The sequence below is a fragment of the Alexandromys fortis genome, unplaced genomic scaffold (genome assembly GCF_014885135.2).
Source record: "Alexandromys fortis isolate MF-2015 unplaced genomic scaffold, M_Fortis_MF-2015_v1.1 scaffold_163, whole genome shotgun sequence".
NCBI classification, from domain to species: domain Eukaryota; kingdom Metazoa; phylum Chordata; class Mammalia; order Rodentia; family Cricetidae; genus Alexandromys; species Alexandromys fortis.
In genome coordinates, this window is record NW_026068085.1 from 2,588,293 (window position 1) to 2,615,738 (window position 27,446).

Below are 27,446 nucleotides of genomic sequence, written 5' to 3' on the forward strand. Positions count from 1 at the left end.
TCTCTCCCTCTTGCTGACGGGCCCCCGCTGTGATGATGACCAGCTTGGAGTTTGCAGTCACGCTATAGTCTTTGCCAGAGACAATTTTCGGTGTTCTAAGGAAAAGGCTGCCATGCTGGAGATCCATCATCTCTCCCTTCAGTTTGTCTTCCATGACATCAACAAGGGCAAGCTCATCCGCCAAGTCCTTCATTAGGATACTGATGGCACAAGCCATGCCAACAGCACCAACCCCAACAACCGTAATCTTGTTCTGGGGGCCTGTTCTTTCTTAAGGAGATTCACAATCAGCTGATCCTTGAGGGTTGCCATCTTGTCGGACTTTGAAGCTTTTGGGTCTGCTAGTACACGATGAGCAGCTTCGGGCGCACAGCAGCACAGTCAGGGTTCGGCTACAGAGGCTCCAGCACCCCATTACCTGTCTTTATTTGTGCAGGTATACCCATGGTGGCCGTAACTTCTAATAAATGAATCAGCCTTTTCTGAACTCAAGATAGTTGCCCATTAAAAACATGAATAAGTATCAATGGTGTGGTGTGCATATTTTAATTTTTCAAATTCTATTAAGTGGAACACAACCATTTGCCAGATTTCATTTCTTTGAGTACCGTTTGGGTTACTCCCTGCAGTTAGAAGTGTTTGGTTATAGAAAGAGCAAGTAGGGCATCTCTTTATAATCTCCTTAGCTTGCTGCCATGTAATAAAAACCTTTCTTTAAGCCTTTTCTATGGACATCATGTCTTTTTATAAAATTCTGAGGTTTTCAGCACATTTCCAACCAATAATCAATAAATTACACCTTTACCTTGTGCTAGAGGACCTGGCAGACCCATATGGTATCAGATGTGTATTATGTATATGAGACAAAGCCTCTTCTTGATTATATCTTGAACTTGCCCATCAGCCATGATGGTCATGGACTCCAACTCTCTGGAACTTTAAACCCCAATAATCTCTTTCTTTATAAGTTGCTTTGGACATGAGATCTTATCACCGCAATAGAGAAGTAACTAAGGGGTACAGTAATGCTTCATAATCCAGATATGGGAAGTGAGCTTCCTGCATGGATCCAGTTTTAGATTAGGATGGGAGGGAGAGAGGGACAGAAGATATAAAGAGAGACTATGAGGAAGTGACAAAGGGTGAATAGAAAAGGAAATGAACTCAAAAGGCTAGCTAAGATGAGGAGAAAAGAAAGATTCAGAGGTCAGACATCTTGTGAGAATGTGAGAAGGCAGTATGAGTGATGAGTGCCGTGGGCTGGAGGCTGCTCATCCCGGGTATCCACATCAAAATGCATCATCTTAGATGTCCATACAGGGAATTATCCTCCATACTTTGCTTTTGTTTCAAAGGAGTGATTTTGTTAAGGATAGAACAAGCAACAGTCCAAGAACAGCAAGCACAGTAGAGCATTGGATCAGACACATCATCCTGCAGAAGTGACTTGGAGAAACTGATAATAAAAGCATCAGATAGAGCATCTGATCCACACAAAGATTCCCAGATAGAAGTCTTCTGTGTGAGCCTTGCAACTCACCATTCCCATGTCATGGGATAGCAGTTGCTGAGGCTTTTGCTTTGGAAAGGAGCCATCAGATCACTTACTTTCTAGTTCTGGTCAATGATTTCACTGAAATGTAATTAAAAAATTCAACCCACTCCCTATGGTCTCAAGAAAATGGTGTATTCACTCCTACGCTATTTTTCAACTCTCCTTCTTTCTCACAGGCTAAGAGGTGGAGGCACAACCCATCCCCATCAGGGGGTTCTGGATATTTTAAGGTAAGCATGTTTGTGTCCGAAGGTAGGAGAAAGGCAACCCTATCTCTACAAACAGCTTTTTTTGCTTAAACAGAGCACGATAACTTATTAATACAATGTATATTACTGATGGTGACAGCTTCTTGGTTCTGGTTATGTACGAATAAAGTAGAATTGGGTGAAGGTCACCAAAGATAACGAGTCTCAGATGTGGCAAGGGAATTCAACTGGATGCAGAGATCACTGAGACTTCGGACACATTTGTGCTTGAGGGAAAGAGTGAGAGGTGAATACTGGGAGTTTAAGGAACACCGTGTATGCTGAGGGTGGTGAAGTGACAGATGGGGGGCTAACTGAGGAGGCAACAGGGGAGAAGAGGAGTAGATAGGTGTCTCTTTTGAACTAAGAAGAACAGAAGGAGAAAGGTCTGATTCCTTCACCTGGCCCAAACAAAATTCCAGAAGGTAGACTGGAAAAGATTAGCAACAGGCACAAGCCTGGGTCAACCCAGATGACCTGAGTAAGTTACACAGGGGAAGCTATATGTTATAAATTTACATGTGAGAAAATGGGGCACGCCAGTGTCAACTGGCTCTAATTTTTACAAATTTGCATTAGTAACACCTTGCTTTTAGGGAATGGACAGTATTCCATTGGTGACCTGTCTGCCCAGATTCCCTGCAGAAGAACCTAAAAGATTCTAAATGTTGACATTCCTCCTTGGTAATAAAACCAAAGAGCAGAAAATACAAATACCTTGCCTGTGATCATCTGTGAAACTGTTCAGAGAGGCATGGGATTCCTAAAGAGAATCAGAGTGGGTTTGTGACCATGACTACTGGATGATCCTCTTGCATAAAGCAGATAGCTCACCAGTCTGCAAAATGGCTCAAGCTGACATCAGAAGAGATAACTTCAGAAAATGGGTCAATGCAAAAATAGGCTTAAAACAATTTGCTCTGAAAAAAAAAAGTGTTTCTATTATAATTCAATGATTCCACAAATGTAGTTAGTGTGTTTTGATGTTCAAAATATCCCCAGAATCATAGTGACATGTACCCTAAGTGCTTAACAAATGTCTGTTGAACTGAAGGCCATAACGGGAAGAAAACCTTTAGGTGCCTAGAAGTTGTTAGTCCCTCTGACTCTTAGATGGGGGTTACAGTTTGCACAGTGTTCACTTGTACCCTGCATTAGCACAGCCTCTGCTCCCTGGGGTGACCAATTTGGGGCATCTTTACAAAAATAAAATCTGTGGACTTGCAACACTGAGGCTGAGCTTTGGAAAAAGTAAGTTAAGCGAGGCAGGGCTATCCTGCCATCCCGTCATCCAGCCGGCTCTCCCCATGACATTTCTGGCCTGATGGTTTAAAACCACAATTTCATTTAAATCAATTTGACTTTCTTCAATAAAAGTCCTGGAGGCCATGTAAGGGGCTGATGGCAAAATATTGTAATCAGAGTAATACGAAAGAACTGAGTAATGTATTAGAGCATAGCACATTAATAAAATCCACTGGCCTGGAGATGCCTCCTAACCCGAGTCGACCACGCAGTTACTCTGCACAAGCAGTTCTCAACCTGTGGATAGAGACCCCTTTGGAGCACACATCAGATATCCTGTATATCAGATATTTACATTATGACTCATAACAGTAACAAAACTACAGTTAAGAAGTAGCAACAAAATGATTTTATGCTTGGAGGTCAGCACAACATGAGGAACTGTATCAAAGGTCGCAGCATTCGAAGTGCTGAGAACCACTGCTCCAGAGGATCTCTAGATGCTGTGAGGAGAGGGGTAGCCTCAGATTGTCCTAAAGCTACAGCTAGAAAGGACTGAAGTGCTCACCGACACAGCAGGAAGCAAAGTAAACTCTGCTTTAAAAATTTTATTCGTATTTTATCATGCTGTATTGCTGTGTTGTGCCATCTTACTTCTCAGCGTAGACTTTCTGCAACACATTTCCCCCAACATGACAGACATGCTGATAACAATGACCAGTGATTACTTTGATACACTTCACCCACAAGCAGTTAGCTTCTTGTTAGCCAGTTCAACAAAATATCATTTCTTGCTAGATTCCACCTGATGCAAAAGGGTTTCTGGCCCCTCAGAATTGAGTAGATCTCCTTATAATTTGCCAGATTCCATAATAGCAAACCAAAGTACATGAAAAAGAACTCCTAGCAAACACAACATCTTTAAATGCCCCTGTTGCTGATCTAATGCTTATTTTAATTAGTTGTTTGTTTGCATGCAATAGGATCTTAATATGTAGCTGTACTATAACTCCCTATGTAGATGAGACTGGCCTTGAACTCACGGAGATTCACTTGCCTCTACCTTCCTCATGCTGAGATTAAAAGTGTCCATCACTTTGCCCAGGAAAGATTTATTTGTCTTTATTTGATGTGTGTGAGTGTTTGCACTTGTGTGCACAGTGCCCACAGAGGCCAGAGGACGACTTCAGTTTCTCTGTATCATTGGAGTTACAGCAATGGTGAGACACCAAGTATGTGCTATGTACTGAACCTGGTTTCACCCCAAAAGCAGCCGGTGCTCTTAAGCCTTGAGCATCTCTCCAGTCCCATTACATTAATTCAGTAAGGATGTTCTATGACTCAAAGGCAAAAAACTCAAGGAGACTTGGAATATGTTTAGCTTGCAGCATGCTGCTTCTGCTGCAGCCTGGGTTGATCTCAGGAGTGGAGTGTTGGAGACTGTATTCAGGTATCTGGTTGAGATGATTCCATGGATGAGTTTCAGATTCTCTGTTTGCTCATGTGATCAGCCTAGAAAAACTTTCTGTGGCTGTCAGCATTTACTGCTTCACTAAAACAGATCTGTTACCTTTCAGCACAGATTGAAACCTGGTCTGAAAACAGGCAGAACCTTGCGTAACACAAGAAGGAGAACCTGTAATAGGCCCTTCATTAGTTGGAACAGTGGCAGTCCTGTGGGACCTAGAATGTTTGTTTCCTGTTGAGGAGGAATCTGGATCCGACTACCTTAGAGGAAGAAACTAGATGTATAACTGGAGAAAGAGCAAAAAAAGGTGACCTGATCCAGATGCTTTAATTCGATGACAGAATATTAATAAAAGATAAAATCAAAATTCAAGATTAATTTTTAAAATTAGCATTTATTTACTAAAAGTTTTTAATAATTCTTATTTTTATTTTATGTGTATGGGTGTTTTGTCTGCATGTATGTCTATGCCTCAAGTGCATGCAGTGACCATACAGGTCAGAGCAGCACATTCCCTCCAGCCACTCCCCAAATTGGAGCCACAGACAGCTGTTGGATGCCACGTGCATACTGGGCCATGAGGGTACTGGGACTTGAACCTTGGCTGTCTGGCAGAGCAACCAGTGTGCCCTTAACCACCGAGCATCTCTCCAACTTGCACGGTTTGAATTTTTAAATGGTACTTTGAAAAGGAAAAGAAGGCAAGTATCACTAAGAACATACCTGGGGGATCATCAAAGACAGCAACACACGGTAAGATGAAGCAAACTGGAGTCACTGAGATATGCTACTGGGTTTTTTGTTTGTTTTGTTTTGCTTTTATTTTCTTCTTTTTGGATACAGGCTCTCTTGTAGCCAGGTCTAGTCTTGGTTTCCATATTTAACTCAGAAGTGTGTCAGGGGAGAGGGGTCAGGTGAACTGGGTTGTGGTGGTTTTGAGTGAGAGGAAGATAACCATTCAAATTATGCCTGTGAGGTCTCCTAGTTGGGGTAATGCCAACATGGAGATTAGAGCTCTCATAACAGCTAAAAGGGAAGCCAGAACTGCATGAGCACCAATAACTTGCCATTAGAATTTCACGATGGTTAGTGCAGTCACAGTAACAGAGTGCAGTGGGGGCGAAAAAACATCTATTGATAATGCATTTGAGCTCTCAAAAAATGGCTAGGGCAATGTCTTATACCATTACAATAACACCTCATGTTTCTGCATGAGCAGAAGATAAGAACTTCACAAAAGTATCATGAATTAATGAAGTGCATCTTTGGGGCCTGATAACCATACCTGTACTTACATCACTAGGAATTAGATTTTACAGCAGGGAAGGGATTTTCTACTTTTCAATAGCTAAATAAAAGAGCCAGTACCTTAAAGGCCACACTACAAAATTTGTTTGAAGTTCAACACTTTGAAAAATGCTAGAAGTCCTAATTCAAAGGAACATATGTTCTGTTACTGTTCGTTCGTTCCCAGCTGCCTGACCCGAAATAATCACACAGAAACTGTATTAATCGTAACACTGCTTGGCCAATGACTCTAGCATATTCCTAGCAAGCTCTTACATCTTCAGTTAACCCATTTCTATTTATCTGTGTATCGCCATGAGGCTGTGACTTACTACCAGGCAAAGCTCTGGCATCTGTCTGCTCCTGTGGCTACATGGCATCTCCTTGACTCCACCTACTCTCTCTATATATATCTTTCAGCCTGGCTTTACTCTGTTAAAAGTAAGCAGCTTCTTTATTAACCAGTGGAAATAAAATATATTCACAACATACATCACCTCCCCTTTTCTGTCTAGATAAAAAAGGAAGGTTTTAACTTTAACATGGCAAGATTACATATAAAACAAGTATCAAGCAAGAATTATAGTTACAATATCTATATATACTTTATCTTTTATCATAACTAAGAAAAACTATAATTATAATTATCTATTCTTCAAATTCATCAAAGATCAGAGAAAAATATAATATTACCTAAGTTTAAGTTAACAGGAAGTGCATTGTAAGCAACTTCCAAAACTCTAGAATTGACAGAGATATTTTACTGCCTGGCCAGTCATCCAAAGTTCTTGTGTAACATTGGCGTCCATCTTCAGCAGACTTTTACATGAAGCAGAAAATTTGAAAGACTGTTTTGCCTTTATTTGCAGTTTGTCACTTTCTTCTGTGTACTGAAGAATGTCTGACAGACTTGTTCATGAATCTGGCACCCTAAAGGACTGTCTCACCTTCTTTAGGTAAGTTCAGCAATCATTTTTCTGTGGGTTTTGCATGTCCAGTTCATACAGCTTACTATCAAGAGTCCAGGTAAGAGCAGTTTCTTGCCCAAATGGCTAGCCAACTCCATAAGGAGCCTCTTTGATGCCCATTATTTTCTTAAAATAGATTGATACTTCTAGAAGATGCGTCTCACTGTCATGAAAAGTCCTAAATTCTTACAACATTTAAATGCCATATTCTGCTAGTCTTAGAAAAATTTGTAGATTATCTAACTGAAATATATCTCTATATATCTAGAAAACCTAAATAACATGACTACAAATGACTATTATAGATGAATATCTACTAACCTGTATTTTTCAATTATACATTATATTTTTTAAATAAGCTGCACAAACACAATACCATAATCAAGAGCCAAAGAAATATACATATAACAAAATTGACCTAAAATTTGTATCAATAGACCAAGGATCTACATCAATGCGAATCTCTGTAGCATATCCCCCTTTAAATGTAAACAAATATTTGTAAATAATATTTGGGCATTTGGGCATAGTTCTTTCCTAACTTCTTCCTGTTTTTTGCTGGGTGAAGTAAATTTTGGGGGTATGCATGGCAACCTTTCTGTGGGGTCTTGGTCCATCAAACTGCATTAGTTTGGAAGGAATCCACACTTTCTCATTCTCTGTGGGAACAAAAGAAGAACCTCTTTTCCAAAGCAACAAGTCCTTAGACCCAAATTTTGAAGTCAAGATACCTTTAATATATATATAATATATGTATATGTATATATGTATATATATGTTGGTTTAATTTAGAAGCCCATACAATGAAATGTCTCTCTGTACTTAGCTCATTCACAGTCAAAAAATTCAAGGAAAACACAATAATATACATAATCCAGACTCTGTGTATTTTCCATCTTTATGTGACTTATTTTTATTTACTCCTTTTAATCTATGACTGTACTCTGTCTCTTTAAAGACTTATCTTTTTAAAAACCATTTACTTCTTTTTATAACTGTTTATATTCATTTTCTTTTCTCTCCCAAGCCTACAGACATTTATCCAACATTATGACCCATTTAGAGCCGGGCGGTGGTGGCGCACGCCTTTAATCCCAGCACTCGGGAGGCAGAGGCAGGCGGATCTCTGTGAGTTCGAGACCAGCCTGCTCTACAAGAGCTAGTTCCAGGACAGGATCCAAAACCACAGAGAAACCCTGTTTCAAAAAACCAAAAATAAATAAATAAATAAATAAATAAATAAATAAAATGACCCATTTAGAGTATTTTTTTAATCTGAATCTGTTTTTATTGTGTATCTGTAATTATTTTCTGACCAGAAGCACTTTTAAAAAAAAATGCTAAGTGAGCGTGGCTGGGACCAACTCCGCAGCACCCCCTGTTGTCTCCACTCAGTCCAGCACGGTGGAGGCATGTTCACTGCCTCTGAGAGCCATGCACATTGCCCCAGCTGCAGGGTCGGGTGGCATAGGCAAACCTCCCGAAAGTGTCACAGCCATTTGTGCTGGAGAACCAGGAAGCCACAAAAAAGCTGTGCAGTTTTTACAGCACCTCCCTTGCAAACAGAGACTGTCTGAAAAAATGCTGTTACCAAGAAGCTGCACTTGGCTCCCATTTTTGTGGGTCTAAAAGCTTTTTTGAAAGCTTTCTTACACTTTACAAGGAAATTCTTGCCCCAAGCCAGAGCACCAAACAGTGATCAGAGGCCGCTCATTCATTCTCAGCCACCCAGAACTGAAATATATTACTATTTAATATTTTAATTAAAATAGAGCAGTTATTCGAATGTCCATTTATCTATCTACATTTAACAGAGTTGTGTTTCTCAACTAAAGAGAGGCACAACTTCGCTAGATCTTTTCTGAAGTGGGCAGGTGTGATGATATGCATTGACAAGGACCTGCATTCTCCTGTGTCTTCTACAAACAACATAGGTAAAAGTGCAAAGCTTGCCTTTTGGAAGAAACCCACAACCAGAAACAAAATGCAGCTGTAGGCATCTACCTGAGGCTCCCCCGAGACCAAGTGAATTAAGACAGTCTTCCTTAGGTCTAAGCAGTGGTTTCAAGGCAGACATCTGACCTTGGCAAATCAATTTACTGTTTCCAGTGAGCTACTTGCAAGCTCTTATTCACTGGGTGACTAATCTCATGATTTTGTATGTAAATTACAAATGTTATCTCTCGTTAGATTAGTTAAAACAACATGAATATAGTTCTTCCTAGGGCTGAAATTCTAGTCAAGAAAGTCTGCACTTTATCTGAGGTAGCCCCCCTCCTTTTCTTCCAGTTTCTCAGCTTCTTTCATTTTAAAGCTACCCCCAACTTTGGTAGGTAATATTCACCTGATTTCAAAATGATTTCCATCTACTCCCTAGACTAGCATGAGCACGCGAATTCTCCCCTTATTCTTTATATACTATATGTTTTATATAATTACATATTTTGTATTGTAAGCCTGGAGCTACATTATGTGCAATCAGTACAAACACTGATTTATAATTTTCACTACCCCTGGAGTAGGCTCTGTTGCTGTTTAATTGCTGGAGAGAGCATTAGGGCACAGACACATAACTAACTTAACTTAAGCAATGAGTGAAGGAGCTGAGACTCCAAGCCTGGGCCCTTACCCACAATGCTAAGTGATTTAGTGGATTCACAAATATGTATTTGAAGGAAAAGTGTCCTGGGAAGTTTTTCCTGCACTTTTCCTTGCATGTGTGTAGTGTTTCACAATGAAAATTTAAAAAATTTTTCTTTTATTGAAACAAGATTCTTTTCTCATACAGTATATCCTGATTACGTTTCACTCCTAGTTCCTCCCCATCTTTCCTCCTCCTGCATCCACTCCCTTTCTGTCTCATTAGAAAACAATAACCTCCAAAGAGCTTAAAAACTCAGCATGACAAAAATAAAATATAATAGCATAATTCAAGAACCATCACATGGAGCCTGGAAAAGGCAACCCAACAGACGTTAAGGAGTCCCAGGAGCAGGCATGGGAATAAGAGACCCACTTATTCACACATCCAGGAGTCCTACTTATTCACACATCCAGGAGTCCCGTAAACCACAAAGGACCTGCTGCAGACCCATGTAGGCTTGTGTGTCCTGCTTAGCTGATTCAGAGGGCCTTGTTTTCCTCGTGTCCTCTACCCCCTGTGGCTCTTACACTCTTTCTGCCTCTTCTTCTGCAGGGCTCCCTGCCTCTGTGGGGTCCCTGAGCTCTGAGTGGAGGGATTTGATGGAGACATCCCATTTAGAGTTGTGTTTCACAAGGGATCTTTCTCTGTTTAAGGTCCGGCTGTGGGCCTATATTTGTTCCCATCTACAGAACGGGGTTTCTCTGATGATAACTGAAGAAGGCATTGATCTACCAGTACAGTAGAATATCATTTGAGTAATTTTATTGATACTTTTTTAAAGACCAGTTGTGTTTGTTTACTATAGGCCTCTGTGTTATCTAGTCTCTGGTTCTTGGTTACCCAACCAGTGTTAGGAATGAGTTCCGTCTCACGGAGTGGGCCTTAAGTAAATGAGACACTGCTTGGTTACTCCCACAAGCTTTGTGTCACCATTGCTCTAACTAATCTTGTAGAAAGGACATAACATGGGTCAAAAGTTTTGTAACTGGGTCAGTGTTTACAATTCTTCCTCGGTGAAATGAACTAGAATATGGAGTGAGGGCTTCCTACAGGCACCAGCTCAGTCTCTCCATGTTCAATTATTGGTGTGGCTATTGTCCTTGGCAATGCTACCCCCCAACCACCAATTTTTGGAGAGCAACCTATTGTGTTATCAACAACCTGGGTTGTTTGGGGTTTCCATGGGACCCCTCTAACCAACAACTCAGTTGAATGCAACCTAGTTCTGCTACTAAAAGCCATGTTTGGTGACAAGAGATGGACATTTGGGACTCTGCATCCTACATCAGGAGACCTCATTAGGATTGCCTTCATATAATCTAGGAAGTTTCCACTGCACTAGGTTTCCTTATCATCCCTCAATCACCCCTCAGTTCCAGCTGTCTCTTCCTGTATTCCATCCTTCAACCCCTCTGCCCTCCTCCTCTTCATTAGGTCCTCCCATCCCCCCTTGCTCCCTCCGCCATCCACCCCTTAAAAACTATTCTATTGCCTCCTGCCAGGGAGATCCAAATCCCCCCCCCCCCGTCTCTTCCTCTATATCTAACCTCTCTGGGTCTCTGGGTTGTAGATTGGATTGTTATTATTTATTTAATAGCTAATATCCATATATAAGTGAATAAGTACCACATTTATCTTTCTGAGTTTGGGCTACCTCACTCAGAATGGTTGTTTTTTCTAGTTCTATCCATTTGCCTGCAACTTTCATAATGTCATTTTTAACAGTTGAGTAGTACTCCATTGTGCAAATGTACCACTTTCTTTATCCATTCTTCTGATGGATATCTCGGTTATTTTCAGTTTCTGGCTATTATGTATAGAACTGCAAGGAACATGGTAGCAAGTGTCCTTATGGTAGGCTGGAGCATCCTTTGAGCATATGATCAAGAGTGGTATAGCTAGATCTTGAGTAGATTTATTACCAAGAGTTCTAAACAAATTAAATAACCACAGTGATAATGTTCTCTCATGTTGCACATTCTGGCTCAAAAACTTTTGCCAGAGTAGGTATCTATGAGGTGGGTTGGGAATAAATCTCATGTGCTTGCTTCCTCCTTAGTTTGTAGTTAGTTCTCCTTCATTTCAAAAATGAATTATCTTAGTCAAAGCTAAATCATCAGGCATGGTGTCACATACCAGTAATCCTAATCCTAGCATTTAAGAGGCTGAGGCAGGAGGACTGTCACGTCTGGGACCTGCCTGGGATACAGTGAGATCCCATCTCAAAAAACAAACTAAAAGGCAAAAATTCCCACGGATCCATCAATAGTTCTACTTACAAAAACATTCAAAGGAACTTAGCTTTTATATTTGAAAAGCCATTTTTTGAAGGATATGCAAGAAAACTACCACCTTAATTAGGGCTTTCCTTTAAGACCACACAAAAAGTTGTATTTTATTATTGAAACACAATCTAGTAAATACCACAGTGCCACAAAGCCTACTAAACAGCACAAAGTGGAAAATACTAGAACCATTAGCTTTCAGTTCAGCCTGCAACTTCTTCCCACACTGTTCTAATACTTGTGACTATTTAGCAAAACTTTCTGCGCATATTTTCAAGGTCTTTGCTGACGAAGGAATGCAGGGGCAGGGTTGTTTTCCCCTATTTGTATTCAATGTATTATTTCAGACACTTTTATCTTGGCAAGAAGAAAACTATTTCCCCAGTGGTATGCTGTCTTCTAACGAAGCTCTGAAGAACATTTTTTTTTCTTAGTAGTTATTACCAGAGACTTTACAGGGAAGGATTGGTTTGAATATGCGATACTTATCCATGCTGGAAACAGTCTTGGATTCTGCCTTTATGTTTGCATATTAGTTTCTAATGATTAGTTAAATATGTACAAATCAGAATATCATGATAAATACAGTCTTAAAGTAAAGTCAGCAAAAGTGGATGGAAAACCATCAAGACGGCTCAGTGGGTAGAGGGACTTGTCAAGCGCCATAGATGAGTTTGACCTCCCAGTACTCATGATGAAGGGAGAGAATTGACTCCTGCAAGTTTCCCTCTAACTTCCACGTGTGGGCTGGCCTCCTCCTCAAATCAACTAGTAAATGACTGTAATTGTCTAAGTAGATACAAATTCATACTTAAAACAGTGTTCTCCGAGAACATTTGCTATGGTCAGGTTTTTTTTTTTTTTTCAGATATTATTAGTTGTAATTTTTTAAAATTTATGACTCTCTCTCTAACACACACACACACACACACACACACACACACACACACTTGGCAGAGCAGGTGCGTAAGCTAGAGAAAACTCGTGGGAGTCGTTTCTGTCCTTCCACCATGGCTAGAACTCAGGCTGTAGCCTTGGTGGGAAGGACTTTCCGGCTGCTGAGCCATCTCACTGACCTTGTTTTGTTTTTTAACCTTACTGTGTGTGGCTCTGGGGGTGTAAAAAATGTTACCCTTAGCTGGGTATGATGGGGTGAACTCTTTTTTTTAGATTTATTTATTTATTTATTTATTTATTTATTTATTTATTTCATAAGCAGTATTCTGTCTGCATGTATGCCTGCACACCAGAAGAAGAGAAGAGGGCACCAGATCTCATTATAGCTGGTTGTGAGCCACCTTGTAGTTGCTGGGGATTGAACTCAGGACCTCTGGAAGAGCAGCCAGTGCTCTTAACCTCTCAGCCATCTCTCTACACCTTTAATGTCCTCATATGGAAGGCAGAAGCAGGTGGATCCTTGAGTTCAAGGCCAGCTTGGTTTATAGAGTGTGTTCCAGGGCAGCCTGAGCTACACAGAGAAACCGTATGTAGGGGGCACAGAGGGAGATTATGCCAGTTGTGCTTGGGTTTGTTCTTGTTTTGTGTACTAGACTGTTTGAAAGCCCCTTAGCTAGATACCGAAACTGTGAAGGGATGCTCTATGTTGAAAGGCCAAGGCAAGTGTCCTCCTTACCCGCCTGTCCTGCCCTTGCCTTACAACAGCCCCCACGCCTGCACCCAGCCCACCGAAGGATCAAGCAGGTTCCAGTACCTTTCCCTGCACTCAATATTACTGCAGTTAACTCCTCTCCCTTAGAAGTGTGTGTAAAAACCAGTTCTATTTGATGGGATGAACAGAAGGCGGCCCTATTTAAGGGAGAGACAGCAGTGAGGTTGTTCTAGTGCACTTATGTAAGATGGAGCCTCAGTCCCCCTGCCTCCTGAGGCACCAGCCCCCTGCACAAACCTAGCTCCCCAAAACACACTGGAAAATTTTATGGCCAGCCTAGCTCTGCATGCGTGACACAGAACACTTGCTTCCCTCGGGCAACAGCTTGCTTTCAAGAAACTCCCCAACCTTACAGTAATATTTAAAACCTGGGGCTGGGACCAGATCCCTGAGCTGTCTAGTATGTAGTATGTTACATCTCCTAGCAAAGCAGATGCAGAATGAGGAGGTCTCAGCCCTTGTAAAAGGAGACAATGTTGTTTGGGATAGAAGCCCTTCCTGAGTGGTCCCAGAGGCCTTAAAGTTAGAGATACATGATAATGTAATAAGTTACAAATTGTTTCAGTTCATTCTTATAAACATCGTATTTTTAAAAGGTAGTAATAAAAACTACAAAACATACACTAAATAAAAATTTTAAATAAAAGAGAAATAGCAACCAAAAATTGATCTTAATATAAGTACAGAAAGTATCTGTAAGATATCAGGAAATGGACCATCTGTGACATTCTGTTAGTCAAGACAAGTATCAGCAGCTACTGTAGCAATTGACCTCAAAACGTCTGACTAAACTCAAGAAAGATCTATTTCCCACTTATAGCACAGTACAATGCATGCTGTGAGGAGGCTCTGCCGCAAGGGCCACACTGGTGCCAAGATCTTTAAACACGTGGCTTCAAGGCTGAACTAGCTTCAGCAGATTGGCAGATGGAAGAACAAAGAAAGTGGAGAAAACATGCCTTTTCTTTTGTGTGTATTTTTAAAGTAAGTTTTCGTTGTTTTGTATTTAGGCTATTTTTACTTAATATTCAGACATGCATATGTGTTTAGATCAAATCTACCCCCTTCCCTCTCCATGCAGACTTCTCCCCCTGCAACTTCATGTTCTCTCACTCCTCCGCATACTTGCTGAGTTCTCTTCCTGTTGACTGCACAGGGTGGGGCCACCTCTCAGGGCTCTTCAGATGAGAGTGGTACTTCATGAACCCCTTCTCCCATCCACACGGAGATTGTCCCAGCTCCGCCGAGGTCACGTGTGTGACGGCTGTGTGCCACTCTGACGTCTTGCTACTGTCATCTACTCCCTTTCTCTTACCAGCTTTCTCACTCCACTTCTGCGATGACTTCTGAATTTTGGGTGAAGGAGTGTGACATAGACGTTCCATTTAGAGCTGAGCATTCTACAGTCTCTTAGTCTCTGAATGTTGCTCTTTTGTGAATCTCTGTGTTGCTATCTACTGTAAAAATAAGCTTCTCTGATGAGGGTTGATATATACTGATCTATGGGTATAAAGAGAAGAACTAAGGGGCAGTTTGTCACAACATGTTTAGCCACTAGAAAGTGGCTGGTTACTCTTAAGACACCCATCTCACTATTTTATCAGTGGATGTGTTTTGCCAGGTCAGCCATTATTGTAGCTCCCCAGGTCCCCAGGTGTGCAAGGCTGTTGGTGATTTTTCTCTCCCAGTGTGTGCATAGAACCTTCCAGCGTCCTGAAAGCTACCCCAAGGGAACAAAACTTCTGAGGCAGTACTAGCTTAGTTTCTCCATATCCATGACTCACACGTGTGGTGTCTTTAGAAGTAGGATCTTACCATCAAGTTTGGGATTGTAACTAAGAGGAATGGCCATAGCCTATAATGACTGGGGAGGCCTATGGGAACCTATTGACCACAACTCAAAACTTGACACTGGGCTTTTTATTTGATAGTTTATGGTGTCTAATGGAGGTACACTCCCCCACCCCTTTACAGGGGCATACTTTGTTTTTCTTTTCTTTTTGTTTTTGTTTTTCAAGATAGGGTTCCTTTGTGTAGCCTTGGTTGTTCTAGAACTAGCTCTGTAGACCAGGCTGGCCTCAAACTCACAGAGATCCACCTGTTTCTGCCTTCTGAGTGCTGGGATTAAAGGCATGCGCCACCACTACCCAGCAAGCAAACCTTTTCTTAATTGTTCATCAGGGTTATATGCCATTGGCGAGGGTGAATCACATGACTGAACATATATCCAAGAAGTTTAGAAAATTAAATCATTTATTTTGGAAGTGAAAATGGGTTTGGTGAGCATCTAGCAGTCATGTCCCATGGAGAGAAGGGTGTTACCGCAGCTGTTAGGAACAAAGCCTCGGCCTTGGCAGCTCTAACACAGGCTCAGAAACCAGTCCCGAGAAGGCCAAGTAGACAGACAAGTAATGCTGAAAAGCAGAGAATGGTTTGTTCACTGTGACCATCCTAGGAACGTTAATAAAGAAAGAGGTCTAGTAACTCCCGAAGTCCATCTTCAGGCCCAGGCATGAGGTTCATGTTTAAAGAGAGGGCAAGGGTTGTATGCACAGATCCCAGAGTGGGCTCCTCCCTGTCGGCATTGTCTCAGTTCCAGTCTCTAGCAAAAGCTTGACTCACAAGTAGTCTGAACTTGCGAAATTTCTTCCTGGTGACAAGTTTCTCATCTGGTCAGCACTTTAGCCTTTCCTTCTCCCAGAAAGATTCCTGGGAGAAAATCTTTGCCAAAGAGAAGGGTGCAAGTACCTCTTTAGAATGTCTTCACCCCAGCAAGGACAGTTCCTTGGAGAGAGGCTTCAGTGGGATGCCTAGCCTGTATTCAGAGTAGGACCTCATCTGACTTCCCCGCTCTGTTTTCTGCTGGCCTTGCTACAGGAGCCTGAAGCAGCCTTCACTTCTCTGCTCTCAGAACACCACCTTGTATGTTTCCATGCCATCCAGTTCTTCCTAAATTCCTTCCCTTTCATCCTCTTCCTCCAAATCTACCCAAGCTTCCCTTGTCTTTTAAGATGTTGTTTACTCTATTCTGGACTTCTCCCTAACGATCCTTAGCACAGAACTAGGCATTCATTCAACTTTTAATCCGTCGAATGTACCACTATTAACTATTGAGTACATAGGCTTATATCAGAATTATCAAGGACAGAACACATTTCCAAAAAGATTGAGTATATTATGTGGAGAATAAATACACTGAGAATCTAGGAGACACTGTCAGACCTAGCTTCCCCCAGAGCATGGCGGAAGTCCTGTGTTTCTTACCATCTTACTCTCTGCCCTGTCTACCTGGCCTGGTTAAAGCACTCTAAAGGGGAGGAGACAAGGAATGCTGTCTCCCCTTTCCCTCTCCAGCTCTATCTGGTATCTTTTTTGTGTATTCTTATGCGTTTTGTATTGTGGTTTAAGTAGCAACAGAAAAATTACTATCTTAATTATGATTTAGTGATTGGTACAAGCCACATTAGCTATGTGCACTTTGTTGTATAACTGATTTCTATAGCTTTTCCATCTTCCAAAAACTGTAACTCTACACCCATGAATAACCTCTTTTCTTCCCCCCCCCCCCGTGCACTTTGTTGTATAACTGATTTCTATAGCTTTTCCATCTTCCAAAAACTGTAACTCTACACCCATGAATAACCTCTTTTCTTCCCCCCCCCCCCCCCCCCCCCCCCCCCCCCCCCCCCCCCCCCCCCCCCCCCCCCCCCCCCCCCCCCCCCCCCCCCCCGCTCCTGATACTGTCCCACTTCCTATCCCTAAGACCTTGGCTACTTTCTGTAGCTGCAATTTCTTTGTGTCCTGGCAGCTTCTCCCAAATAACCACACAGAGACTTAATATTAATAACAAATTCTCAGCTGGTAGCTTCGGCTTGCTTTTAGCTAGCTATTGTAACTTAAATTGACCCATTTCTATTAATCTATGTGCTGCCCCGAGGCTTGTTTACCTCATGTATGCACTTCCCATCCTGCTTGCTCTGCATCTCATCATGTCTTCTCTGACTCTGTCCTTCTTCCCAGCATTCTCTGTCCCGAAAATCCTGCCTAGCCATCAGCCAGTCAACTTTTTATTAAACACGAGAGCAACACGTCTGCACAGTGTACAGAAGAGTTATTCCACAGCAGCTTTAGGTAGCTCATAGCTGGAATGATTGAGCACTCCTCCTTTCATACTGGTTTATTTGTGTAGCACGATGTCCTTAGGGTCACCCATGGTATAAGACAAGACAACTTTACCTTCATTTACCAAAGCCAATTCGTAATTCATTAAACATCTATGGCCTAAGCTATTCTGGAAGTTTGATATAGGAAGACTGCTTAGTAAGCCCTAGAGTTCTAGGTCAGCCTGGACAATACACTGAGAAGACATTTTTTAAAGTTCATCATATTTAAGCATCATTCTTTGTCTATTTATCTACTCTAGTGCTATGTTTGACTGGTGGGTCACTGGAGGGGAATGGTGAGAAATTACGTTTTCTGTAGTTCAGCAGGAAACGTGCTCAGCACATTTGAATCTTTCAGGGTGGTTATTGTCAGAGACTAAAAGAAACTGTACTTGGGTACAAAGGGGACTTATTTATTTATTTGAGACGGGGTTTCACTATGTGACTCTGGCTGTTCTGGCGTCCCTGTGTAGAGCAGGTTGGTGACCTTCTGAGCATAGAAACATATGCCATAGAGCGGGAAGGCTAAAGTAGAAACTAGCCTGGGCAGCACAGGCAGAGCCATCTCAGGGAATAAAAAGGAGTTCGCGTCTCCTGTCCAGCCCTCCCTGTGGACACGAAACTAGTGCTCTGCTCAGCCCTGCGATGATGGTTCCTAATAAAAAAGCAGTTGACACTCCAGATGCCACTAACTTACCTCCGTCTTCCCAGGACCCCTTCAGATACCTCCTGTCTCTCAGAACAGGCCCATTGAGAAACAGAAAAAAGCCCAATTTCAAAGCAGAGCAAATAACTAAAAAGACAAGCAAGAACCCTTTTAACTGTGTGTGAGGTGTTTGGGAGAATGTTATGGAGGAGCCCCAGGATAAGCCCTGGCCTGTCCTAGCTTTAGCAGTCTCTCACGGTGTTTTCTATTGGAGGTAGTCTTAGGCCCTTAAAAGGGGCATCCACACACTTTATTTCTGCGTGTCATCATGAAAGAATCTAAAGTATCTTTATATTAACACGATCCTTATTTTTTAGTGAGCTATTAATAAATAATGTAACTGGAATGTGTGTTAAAAAGAATCCAAATAGACTGCTAGATCTTTCTTTTATATAAAAAAATCACATTAAAAATCCTGACACTTCAAATTCCGCAGTTTTGATTAAAGTATGCCAAATGTAGCTTGCAATAGTAAATGACCTTTCCAAAGCGACATCCGCAAATTAATTGGTGTGTGAACAAAGAACTCTTTCTGCAGCTTCTTGAATGTTGCCTTTATTATTTTTTTTTTCTTCGCAAATAGGATTTTACAAAACCGCTGTAGAACATGTTGACCACTGACAAAACGATAACACACTTTCGGTGAGGGCCAGCGTGGACACAGGACCGCGGGATCGGCAGGGGCTGCTCCCTAGCCCGGCTCTCCTCTGGTCCCCGGCGGGGCCAGGCCGCCCCTCCCCCGCTCCCGGCTCGGATTTCAGTCTTCCGAGTTGAGCAAACTTGCTGCAGGCGGATTGGCGGCGAGCAGCTCCCGGGCTCCGGCGTCGTTCCCGCGACCACCGCTCCTTTGTGTCCCGCGGCCGCCGCCCGGGCACCGCGAGGAGGGCTCGGCGGGCAGCTCGCTCCCCAGCGCGGCGGACTCCCGGCGGGGGGACACGTGCTGGGCCCGGTCACCGCGGGGCGGAGGCGGAGCCGGGGCGGAGGCGCGGCGACCAGGGGCGGCGACCGGGGATCCGCAGCGCTGCCCGCGCCCCCACTGGCCGCCCGCGCCGGGCCGGCTCTGCTCTGCGTCGGCAGCACCGCGGTGCAGGCGCGCGAGGGCCGCGGCCGGGGATGAGCTGCCTGCGGTGAGAGGCCGCCCTGCCCGCCGCGATCATGTACGTACGCGTCGCCGTCCTGCCACCGTCCGGGTCCCGGACGTGCCACGCGCCCTGGCTGCGCCCACCCGCTCACCGCGCCCCTCTCGACCCCGCAGGTCCATCCACATCGTGGCGCTGGGGAACGAGGGCGACACGTTCCACCAGGATAACCGGCCGTCGGGGCTCATCCGCACCTACCTGGGGAGAAGCCCGCTGGTTTCGGGGGACGAGAGCAGCTTGTTGCTGAACGCGGCCAGCACGGTCGCGCGCCCGGTGTTCACCGAGTACCAGGCCAGTGCGTTCGGGAACGTCAAGCTGGTGGTGCACGACTGTCCCGTCTGGGTAAGGGGCAGCGGCTGCGCGGTGCGCAGGCCAAAGGAGCCTGTCGTTTGGATCCTTCCTCCCTTCGTTTCCTATTGGCCTGGCGAGAGGTTATTTTTTATTTTATTTTAGTTAACATTTTTGGCAAATCTCGTCCTTTGTTTCAGTTTGGAGGTGGTGGAGCAGCCCTGTCACAAAACACGTCTGTAGGGTAGAAAGTCCCAGGGGAATGTAGAGCAGTTACGGTGGTGCTGCACGTAGACAGCTGAGAGTTGACTATGCTAACACCAAGGGACAGGGTCACGAAGTTCCACCCTGTGGAGGATAGGGACGTGTGTGCTATAAATACCGCCCTTTACCGCCCAACATAGGCAAAAATACTCTTTTCCGGGAGAGGTCAGAAATAGTATGGAAAAAAGGGAGAAAGGACGGAGTGTGAGAACTAATTTTAAATGGCTCATTTGTAGACTTCTAACCTCGGGGGCGGGGGGGGGGGGTTAGTTTTTAATGATGCAAATACTCGTGCATTAGCCATTGTTTTTAGTGATTAATAAATTAGAAGTACCATTAATGTTACTTAGCACTTTAAATTTCTTCATGTTTATGATCGTTGAATGAAAGAAATCTGACGAAAGGACAAAGGAGTCAGCTCCTTGACGTGCAGATATCTTCACAACACAGTGACACTATATGTCAAATGTTTTTGCTTATTTTTAAACTTGTAATTCATTGCTAACATTGTAGTTGTCTCAGTTAAAGATAATACTTATGAAACTTTTGGGTCTTATAAGGGCATAAATTATTTGAGATTCTTTCATTAAACGGGCAGGTTTGTTTTTAATGAATCAGAGCTAAGGGGAAGTAGAATACTTTGGAACAGAAATATGTAGCATGTACTGAGGAAATTTTCTCGAGCATATTTTCCTATTGTGGAAAACACTCTTTGACAGGAGATGGATATTAATGTGCTAAAATAAATTTTAAGTAGACTTTTTAATTGAAAGAATGGACTTAGCCTCCGGCGAGGGCTTGTGGGCTGATGTCTGTGCAAGCACGCTTACTCTGGGTCCTTAACTACGAAAGAGCTTCTAGCCTGAGAGTATTACTTGTTCAGCATACTGTAGAATGAACATTTAGTGGATTGAGGAAATCACTACAGAGAAAATAAAAATAAGATGGCTTGGGATATTGGAATTATTTCTCCTAGTTTCAAGTTAACCCTTTACTTCCTGTGTTTGTCCACTTAGCAAAGAAGCACTCATTTTATAAAAATAAAATAGATAAAACAAAAATCTTCAGAATGGATTAAACACACTTTGCAGTCTTGCTGACTGTTATAGCGTGCTAAGGGAATTCACATTTTGTGTGCTCACAGTCTGTGATACCAAGTTTGTCCCATACTAGGATGGGACATAGTGAGTTACATACGTAGAGGTTTTCTGAGCTTCTGCTTTTTCCTCTTGAACATAATAAGTAAATTCTGCCAGAAGTATGAACATTGGTTTAACCAATCAGCTGGCATTGGCATACATGCTGAATCAGAATATCAAACACAGCACTTTTGACAACAAAAGGAACTGATTTCAGATCCCTGCTTTGCATATATATATATAAAATGTATATGTATAGTGTGTGTGTGTCTACATTTTCACCTTCTCTCAGACTTGTTTTCCCGTCTCCTGGTGCGGTGCTGAAGGGTAAAGTCTCAAGAGTGCTGGCTGCTGCAATAAAGTGCACATTATAGCTTTAGTGTAGTTATATGTCGCTTATATTAAACATGGGAGAGGTGCTCTCGTCAGTCAAGATTTACACCAATGCAGGATTTTCAGTGCACACACTAGTCGAATAGGATGAAGTCCTTGTTTCCTTGTAGGAACTCGGGTTTTTGTTTTTGTTTTTGTAAAGATGAATCTGATTCTCCAGTGTAGCTCCAAGTTTGCTGTTGCATAACGTCCCAGTGAAATGCTGGAACTGCCTTACAAGGGGTGGGACAAATGGATTTCCTCTCGATTTCTAGAAACCAGTGGAGCTGTGACAACTTAAAAAGAAATGTCACTGCTGCCTTGGAGTTGAAAGGAAGCTGGAAGTATTCCCCTCCCAGAGTTGCGTTCTGTAGCTTGCTACCCCTGCTCTGACTCTTTGCTGTCTTTGTGTACTTGAAGCTTCAAATGATTAGATGAAGTTCATAGCTTAGTTCTGCCTACCTCTCTCTTTTGCAGTCATATTATTATTTAATTTCATATTTCTAGATTTTTATTTTTCTGTCTGTTAGAAGTATGTTCCAAAGCAGGTTAGCTGGGCATCCTGGCTCATGCCTACAATCCCAGCAATTGGGAAGAGGAGAGAGGGTTGTGAGTGTGAGACACACTGGGATCCTGTCTCAAAAGCCCACAGATGAACAAGTGAATAAAAGATAAACTGTGAGATGATGCGTTCATATTTTCTTGTACAGTTTGCAGCTGTGGATTGCATTACAAATAAAAGTGTTTATAATTGTTTTATCCTCAATACCACAGAGGAAATTAATAATACCCAAATCCCCCTTCCGCCATGTTTTGCCTCTCCAGTAACTCTGGAATTCTGAACTATTTGGAATGTGAAAAAAAAAAAATGATTTCTAACTTGTTCTCTGGACTGGTTTTGAATCCCATGTGCTGGACTCTTCTATTGTTCTGTGATCCTTCAGCTTCCACGCTGTGCTGCCTCTGCATATCCTGAACCAGAGTGTTTGTAGATACAGTTGGGACCAACGGGCTCAGTTCTCTCCTCACCCCAACACTGTAGCAGAACCCGCACTCAGCCCTTTGCCTTTGCCACTGACAGTTCAGTTTCCTTTCTGTCTCTGTTGTTTTGAACTCCTTTCAAATACACTATATCCATTCTGGTTTGGATGATATATCCCTGTCTAAAGTTCTGCAGTGCAGCTCTCATTCTGAATAAGCTTGCCGAGAGATGGGCAGCTGAGGGTCTGGAAATGGGACAAGAGCCCCACAAGGGCGTGTCTGTCATAGCCTCTCGCTTGCCTGCTGATTTGAACACTTCTAACCTCCTTTTGGGCTCACATACCAAAGTGTAAGATTCTATAACCCAACAGTTTCCTAACTTGATTATGTCTTAGAAAAAGGCCAATGAAAGAAATGATGAATCATTAACTAGAATTTAAGGAGAAAACTTTTTGTGCATATTTGGCAGTGAAATTAAGATGGCATTTTCTTTATATGCTATTTTCACAAAACTTTGCAGATATTATCATAGAACTAAGTTCCATAATAAATTACATATGATTCTAGTTCTAAATATGAATATTAACTATAGTCTTATAGTAAAAATTTCTGAACAGTTTTATCCTGAATTTTGAGTATATGATCTCAATACATAAAATGCAAACACAGACCTTTACAATTAACGCCTTGTAATGTACAATGTGTCTTATAGAGTCACATTTTCTCCATGCTCAAATGGGTACTATACAAATATAAAGTTAAAGATTATATACTAATTTCTTCAAATGTGTATAAGGTAAAAGGAGTACAAGATTCACAGTGTGAGAACACACAGAAGCCCTGCAGTGTATATCTGGGTCACAGGAAAGCTTCTGACCTTGACTACACAATGTTACAGCTTTGGAATTGCAAGTGACTAAAATCAGCATAACTTCAAAATAGAGTGCTTTTTTAGGTGTAGAGAATGGACAGAGGTTGCTCATTTCATCAAACAAATGCTGTAGCTGTGGGGTCTTACTAGTGTATAGTTGTTTAGGGTAGTGAAGAAAAAGTGTTTTAAATAGATTATCAGGCATCAGACATATTAAATTTTATGTGGTTACCCTTTTGTCTTAGTTATTTTCCTGCTATTATTTTCCTATTACCATAACCAAGATAATTTATAAAAGAAAACATTTATTGGGGCTCACAGGTCCATAGGGTAAGTCCATGATCACCAGGTAGGGAATGTGGCAGAGGAAGGCAGACATAGGGCTGGGTCAGTAGCTAAGAGCTTACATCTGATTCACAGGTACAAGGCAGTGAGAAGGCTAGCTGAGAATGGCCTAGGTTTTTGAAACCTCAAAGCCTGCCTTCCCCTCCCCCCAGTTACTCACCTCTTTCAATAGGGCCACACCTCCCAATCCTTCCTGAACAGTTCCACCAACTGGGAGCCAAGCATTCAATTTCTCTGGGGGCCATTCTCATTAAAACCACCATAGTATTCAAAAATACATTTGCATGCCTTCTCAAGATACACTAAACATTTAGACAGTATCTTATAACTAATCTGGCAATTAGTTTGGGAATTGATTTGAAGATAGACAAACTAAAAGGTGATGTTTGCATTTTTGTTTAGGACATTTTTGACAGTGATTGGTACACTTCCCGAAACCTAATTGGGGGTGCTGACATCGTTGTGATAAAATACAATGTAAATGACAAGTTTTCATTCCACGAAGTAAAGGATAATTATATTCCAGTGATTAAAAGAGCATCAAACTCAGTTCCAGTGATCATTGCAGCTGTTGGGACCAGGCAACATGGTAAGTGCACGATTTCCTTTTATGATGAGCACGCAGTGTTTACAAAACTACGTTTACTAATGACGAATACAGTTTTATTTTGAAAGACAAAACGAACAGTTGTCACCTCATTGTTCTATACAGTAATCAGGTGTCTGAGGAGAGGCTCACACATATACCCAGTGTGCTTTGGGTGTAAATATTCCCTTAAGTTGCTCCTCTGTTGTCCATCAGTAATTGTGTTCTTTTGACACTTTGAGCCATATTCATCTCTTTTAAGGTCCACTTGACGGGCTAGGATAGGTTACCCATGAAAAGATGTGGCATGTGAGCAGGGCTGTTCGGCAGACTGAGGTGGAAACACTTGTCAGCACTGCCCCAGGAAAGGGCTGCTTATTGCCACCCGCTTAGTAGGATCCTGGGTTCCTGCTGCCCCGGCCTTTGCTGCTGTGATCATCAGATATCAGGGCCAACTCAGGACTTGTTTTGATTCCGTAGTATTTTGTAAGTTTGCTCAGGGTTATTTCCTTAGTAAGGCTGTCTTTATGCTTTAATTCTTTTTTTAAACAACTTTTTATTATTGTTAAGGCATAGAAAATTGTCTTAGGTTTCCATTGCTGTGATAAAACAACATGACCAAAAGCAACGTGGGGACTGTTAATGATTTCAGGTAAAAGGCCATTACTAAGAAAACTCCCCACAGTAACTCAAGCAGGGCAGGGACCTAGAGGAGGGAACTGAAGTGGAGGCCAGGAAGGAGAGCTGCTTACAGGCTTGCTCTTCATGACTTGCTCAGCCTGCTTTCTTATAGAACCAAGACCACCAGCCCAGGGGTGGCACTACCCACAAGGAACAACTGTGCCCTCCCACATCAGTCTTCAACCAAGGAGATGTACCACACACAGGCTTACTCACAGGGCATTTTCTCATTTGCGGTTTCCTCTTCCAAAATATCTCTGGCTGGTATCAAGTTGACAGCAAACTAGCCAGCACAGTAGGGAACATATGATTGGCTAAACTGAGAGTACAGCTTAATATGTCTAACTTACTTAATGTCTATGTCATGGAGGGGGGTTTAGAATGTTTGCGGTGCGTCAGAAGGCTTCCTGAGGCAGCTACACCAGGTGATTACAGCTTCCATGTCGAGAGCTGTGTTCTTGAACTCCTGTTCTTGAACTCGGCACAGAGCTGCATAGTCGGAGTGTGTATATATTGCCTCCTCATTTAATCGCTGTATGTTATGCCATTGTATGAGTGTGCCATCAACTATGTCTCCACTGTCCTTTTGATACTTGGATTGTTCTTTGGAGTGGATTGCTGAAGGAGAGGACAGGTTTATGTTTCTTTCACACTAGTACTTACAGAGAAAACAAGCTTGGCCCAGCCTTGACCTCACTTTCTTAGGAGGTCTCCTCTAACGTTTTTCCTGTTCTTGATTCTTGAAAGAGTTTCCTTAGTTCTTGGGTTGCCTTGGGCTTCAGTCCTCCAGCCAGCCTCCTGGGCTTTCTTTCCCGTTGACTTTGTTTGAAGTTCTCCAGAGGGAGCCCTACAGTGTCAAATTTGTTTCATTTAGAAACAGTGCTCTCTGCAATCATCCAAACATTTCCCCGCACTACAGCCACTGCTTCCTGGCTCTTCTGCCCTCTGCCCTCTCCTCTGATCCCCTCTCCACCTCCCCGTGTGCACCAGCAACACAGGGAGGGGTTGGTAAGTCAGCCCTTCAGCTTCTCTTCTTGCTCTCTGCGTAGACCGTGGACTCACACGGTGTGTCCCTGGCTGTCTTTGTAAGCACTTACATGTAGATGGTGTCTTTACTCTGCTTCTTTGGTTGTAGCCTGTCCCCTAGACTGCACCCCTATTGATGTGATCCCCTGACTACTGGATTCCTTCTACCTCTCTGATCACCCCAAAAGGGCTCTGTTAGATTCCTCTTTCTCTCACACCAACTACATCCAGTAAGCTAATTTCAGACTCATTGCATTGTTTTCATCCCTATTTGGTATCAATTCTTCGTCATTTCATCCTTTTTTAAAAAAAGTTTTGGGGTCGGGTGATGGTGGCGCATGCCTTTAATCCCAGCACTCGGGAGGCAGAGGTAGGCGGATCTCTGTGAGTTCGAGACCAGCCTGGTCTACAGAGCTAGTTCCAGGACAGGCTACAAAGCCACAGAGAAACCCTGTCTTGAAAAACCAAAAAGAATAAAAAAAGTTTTGGTGATTTTTTTTCTTCTTTATTTACGTGTGTATGTGTGCCTGCATGGGTTTATGTCTGCATTTCCCAGGCAGTTCTCTCCGAGGCCAGAAGAGTATTCGATTCCCTCACATTGCCTAGTGTGGGTGCTGGGAGCTGCACCTGGCCATCTAGAGCTCTTAGCTGCCAAGCCATTTCTCTAGGCCCTCATTTAATCTTTCATGGTGGCATTTTTGGTTTTCTGAAAGGGTAAGTCGCAGATATTTGGAAGTGCACAGATTTATACAATTTTACATCCACACATTCAGGCAAACAAATAGAAACAAACAAATATTTATTTATAAATGCACAAAGAATACAACAAATTTCAAATATGACAAAGCTGCCAAATGCTACAGATGTCTAAAAGATGCTTCTATTTAATAGCTTACCACTCCTTTTTAAAAAAATTATTTAAATAACTTTTTTTTTCATTTATTTTACATACCAACCAGTTTCCCTCCCTCCTCTCCTCCCAGCCGTACCCTCTCTTTCTCATTTACTCCCCTCCGCTTCCATTCAGGAAGAGACAGGCCTCCTGTGGGCTGGTGCAAAGCAGGGCACATCAAGTTGAGGCAGCACCAAGCTCCTCCCCTTAGGCCGGGGTGGGACCAGGTAATCCAGCATGGGGAACAGGTTAGTTACTAAAGCCAGCTAAGCTGCAGGGAGAGGTACTGCTCTCAGTGCCTTACTAAGAGACCACGTTACATGATTGCTGCACACATGCAGAGGGCTTGGTCGGTCCCATGCATGTTGGTCCAGAGTCCATGAGCTACCATGAGCTCAGGTCAGGTGTCTTTGTGGGTTTGTCCGTCATGAATGCCCTGGCTTGTAAAATCCTTCACTGCTTCCCTCCTCTGAACTCTCGCAGAGCAGCACAGTGCTTGTCTGTGGGTCTCTGCCTCTGCTCCCATCAGTTACTGGAGAGTCTCTCTGATGGCAACTAGGGAAGTCACCAATCTGCTTACAGTAGATGGCCAGTTCAAACACCCTCTCTACCATTGCCAGGAGT

General features: G+C 42.7%; 2 protein-coding genes across 6 annotated transcripts in view; one reads left to right on the plus strand and one right to left on the minus strand.

Moving 5' to 3' along the window:
• The window catches only part of Spata9 (spermatogenesis associated 9), a 58,415-nt gene extending 38,702 nt beyond the window's left edge, over window positions 1–19,713 (minus strand). For 3 of the 4 annotated variants that reach the window (XR_007588749.1, XR_007588750.1, XR_007588748.1), the window contains exon 1: window positions 19,576–19,707. The gene's annotated coding sequence lies outside the window, so the exon portion shown is untranslated. Of the gene's footprint in view, window positions 1–19,575 lie in introns of all 4 variants that reach the window. The other variant, XM_050122166.1, reaches the window with a different exon arrangement.
• Window positions 19,105–27,446, plus strand: part of Rhobtb3 (Rho related BTB domain containing 3) — a 58,347-nt gene continuing 50,005 nt past the window's right edge. The window contains exons 1-3 of one of the 2 annotated variants that reach the window (XM_050122163.1): window positions 19,105–19,395; window positions 19,494–19,719; window positions 24,040–24,226. In XM_050122163.1, the coding sequence (XP_049978120.1) occupies window positions 19,394–19,395; window positions 19,494–19,719; window positions 24,040–24,226 (415 nt within the window). In that variant the 5' untranslated portion in view covers window positions 19,105–19,393. The remainder of the gene's footprint in view (window positions 19,396–19,493; window positions 19,720–24,039; window positions 24,227–27,446) is intronic. The other variant, XM_050122162.1, reaches the window with a different exon arrangement.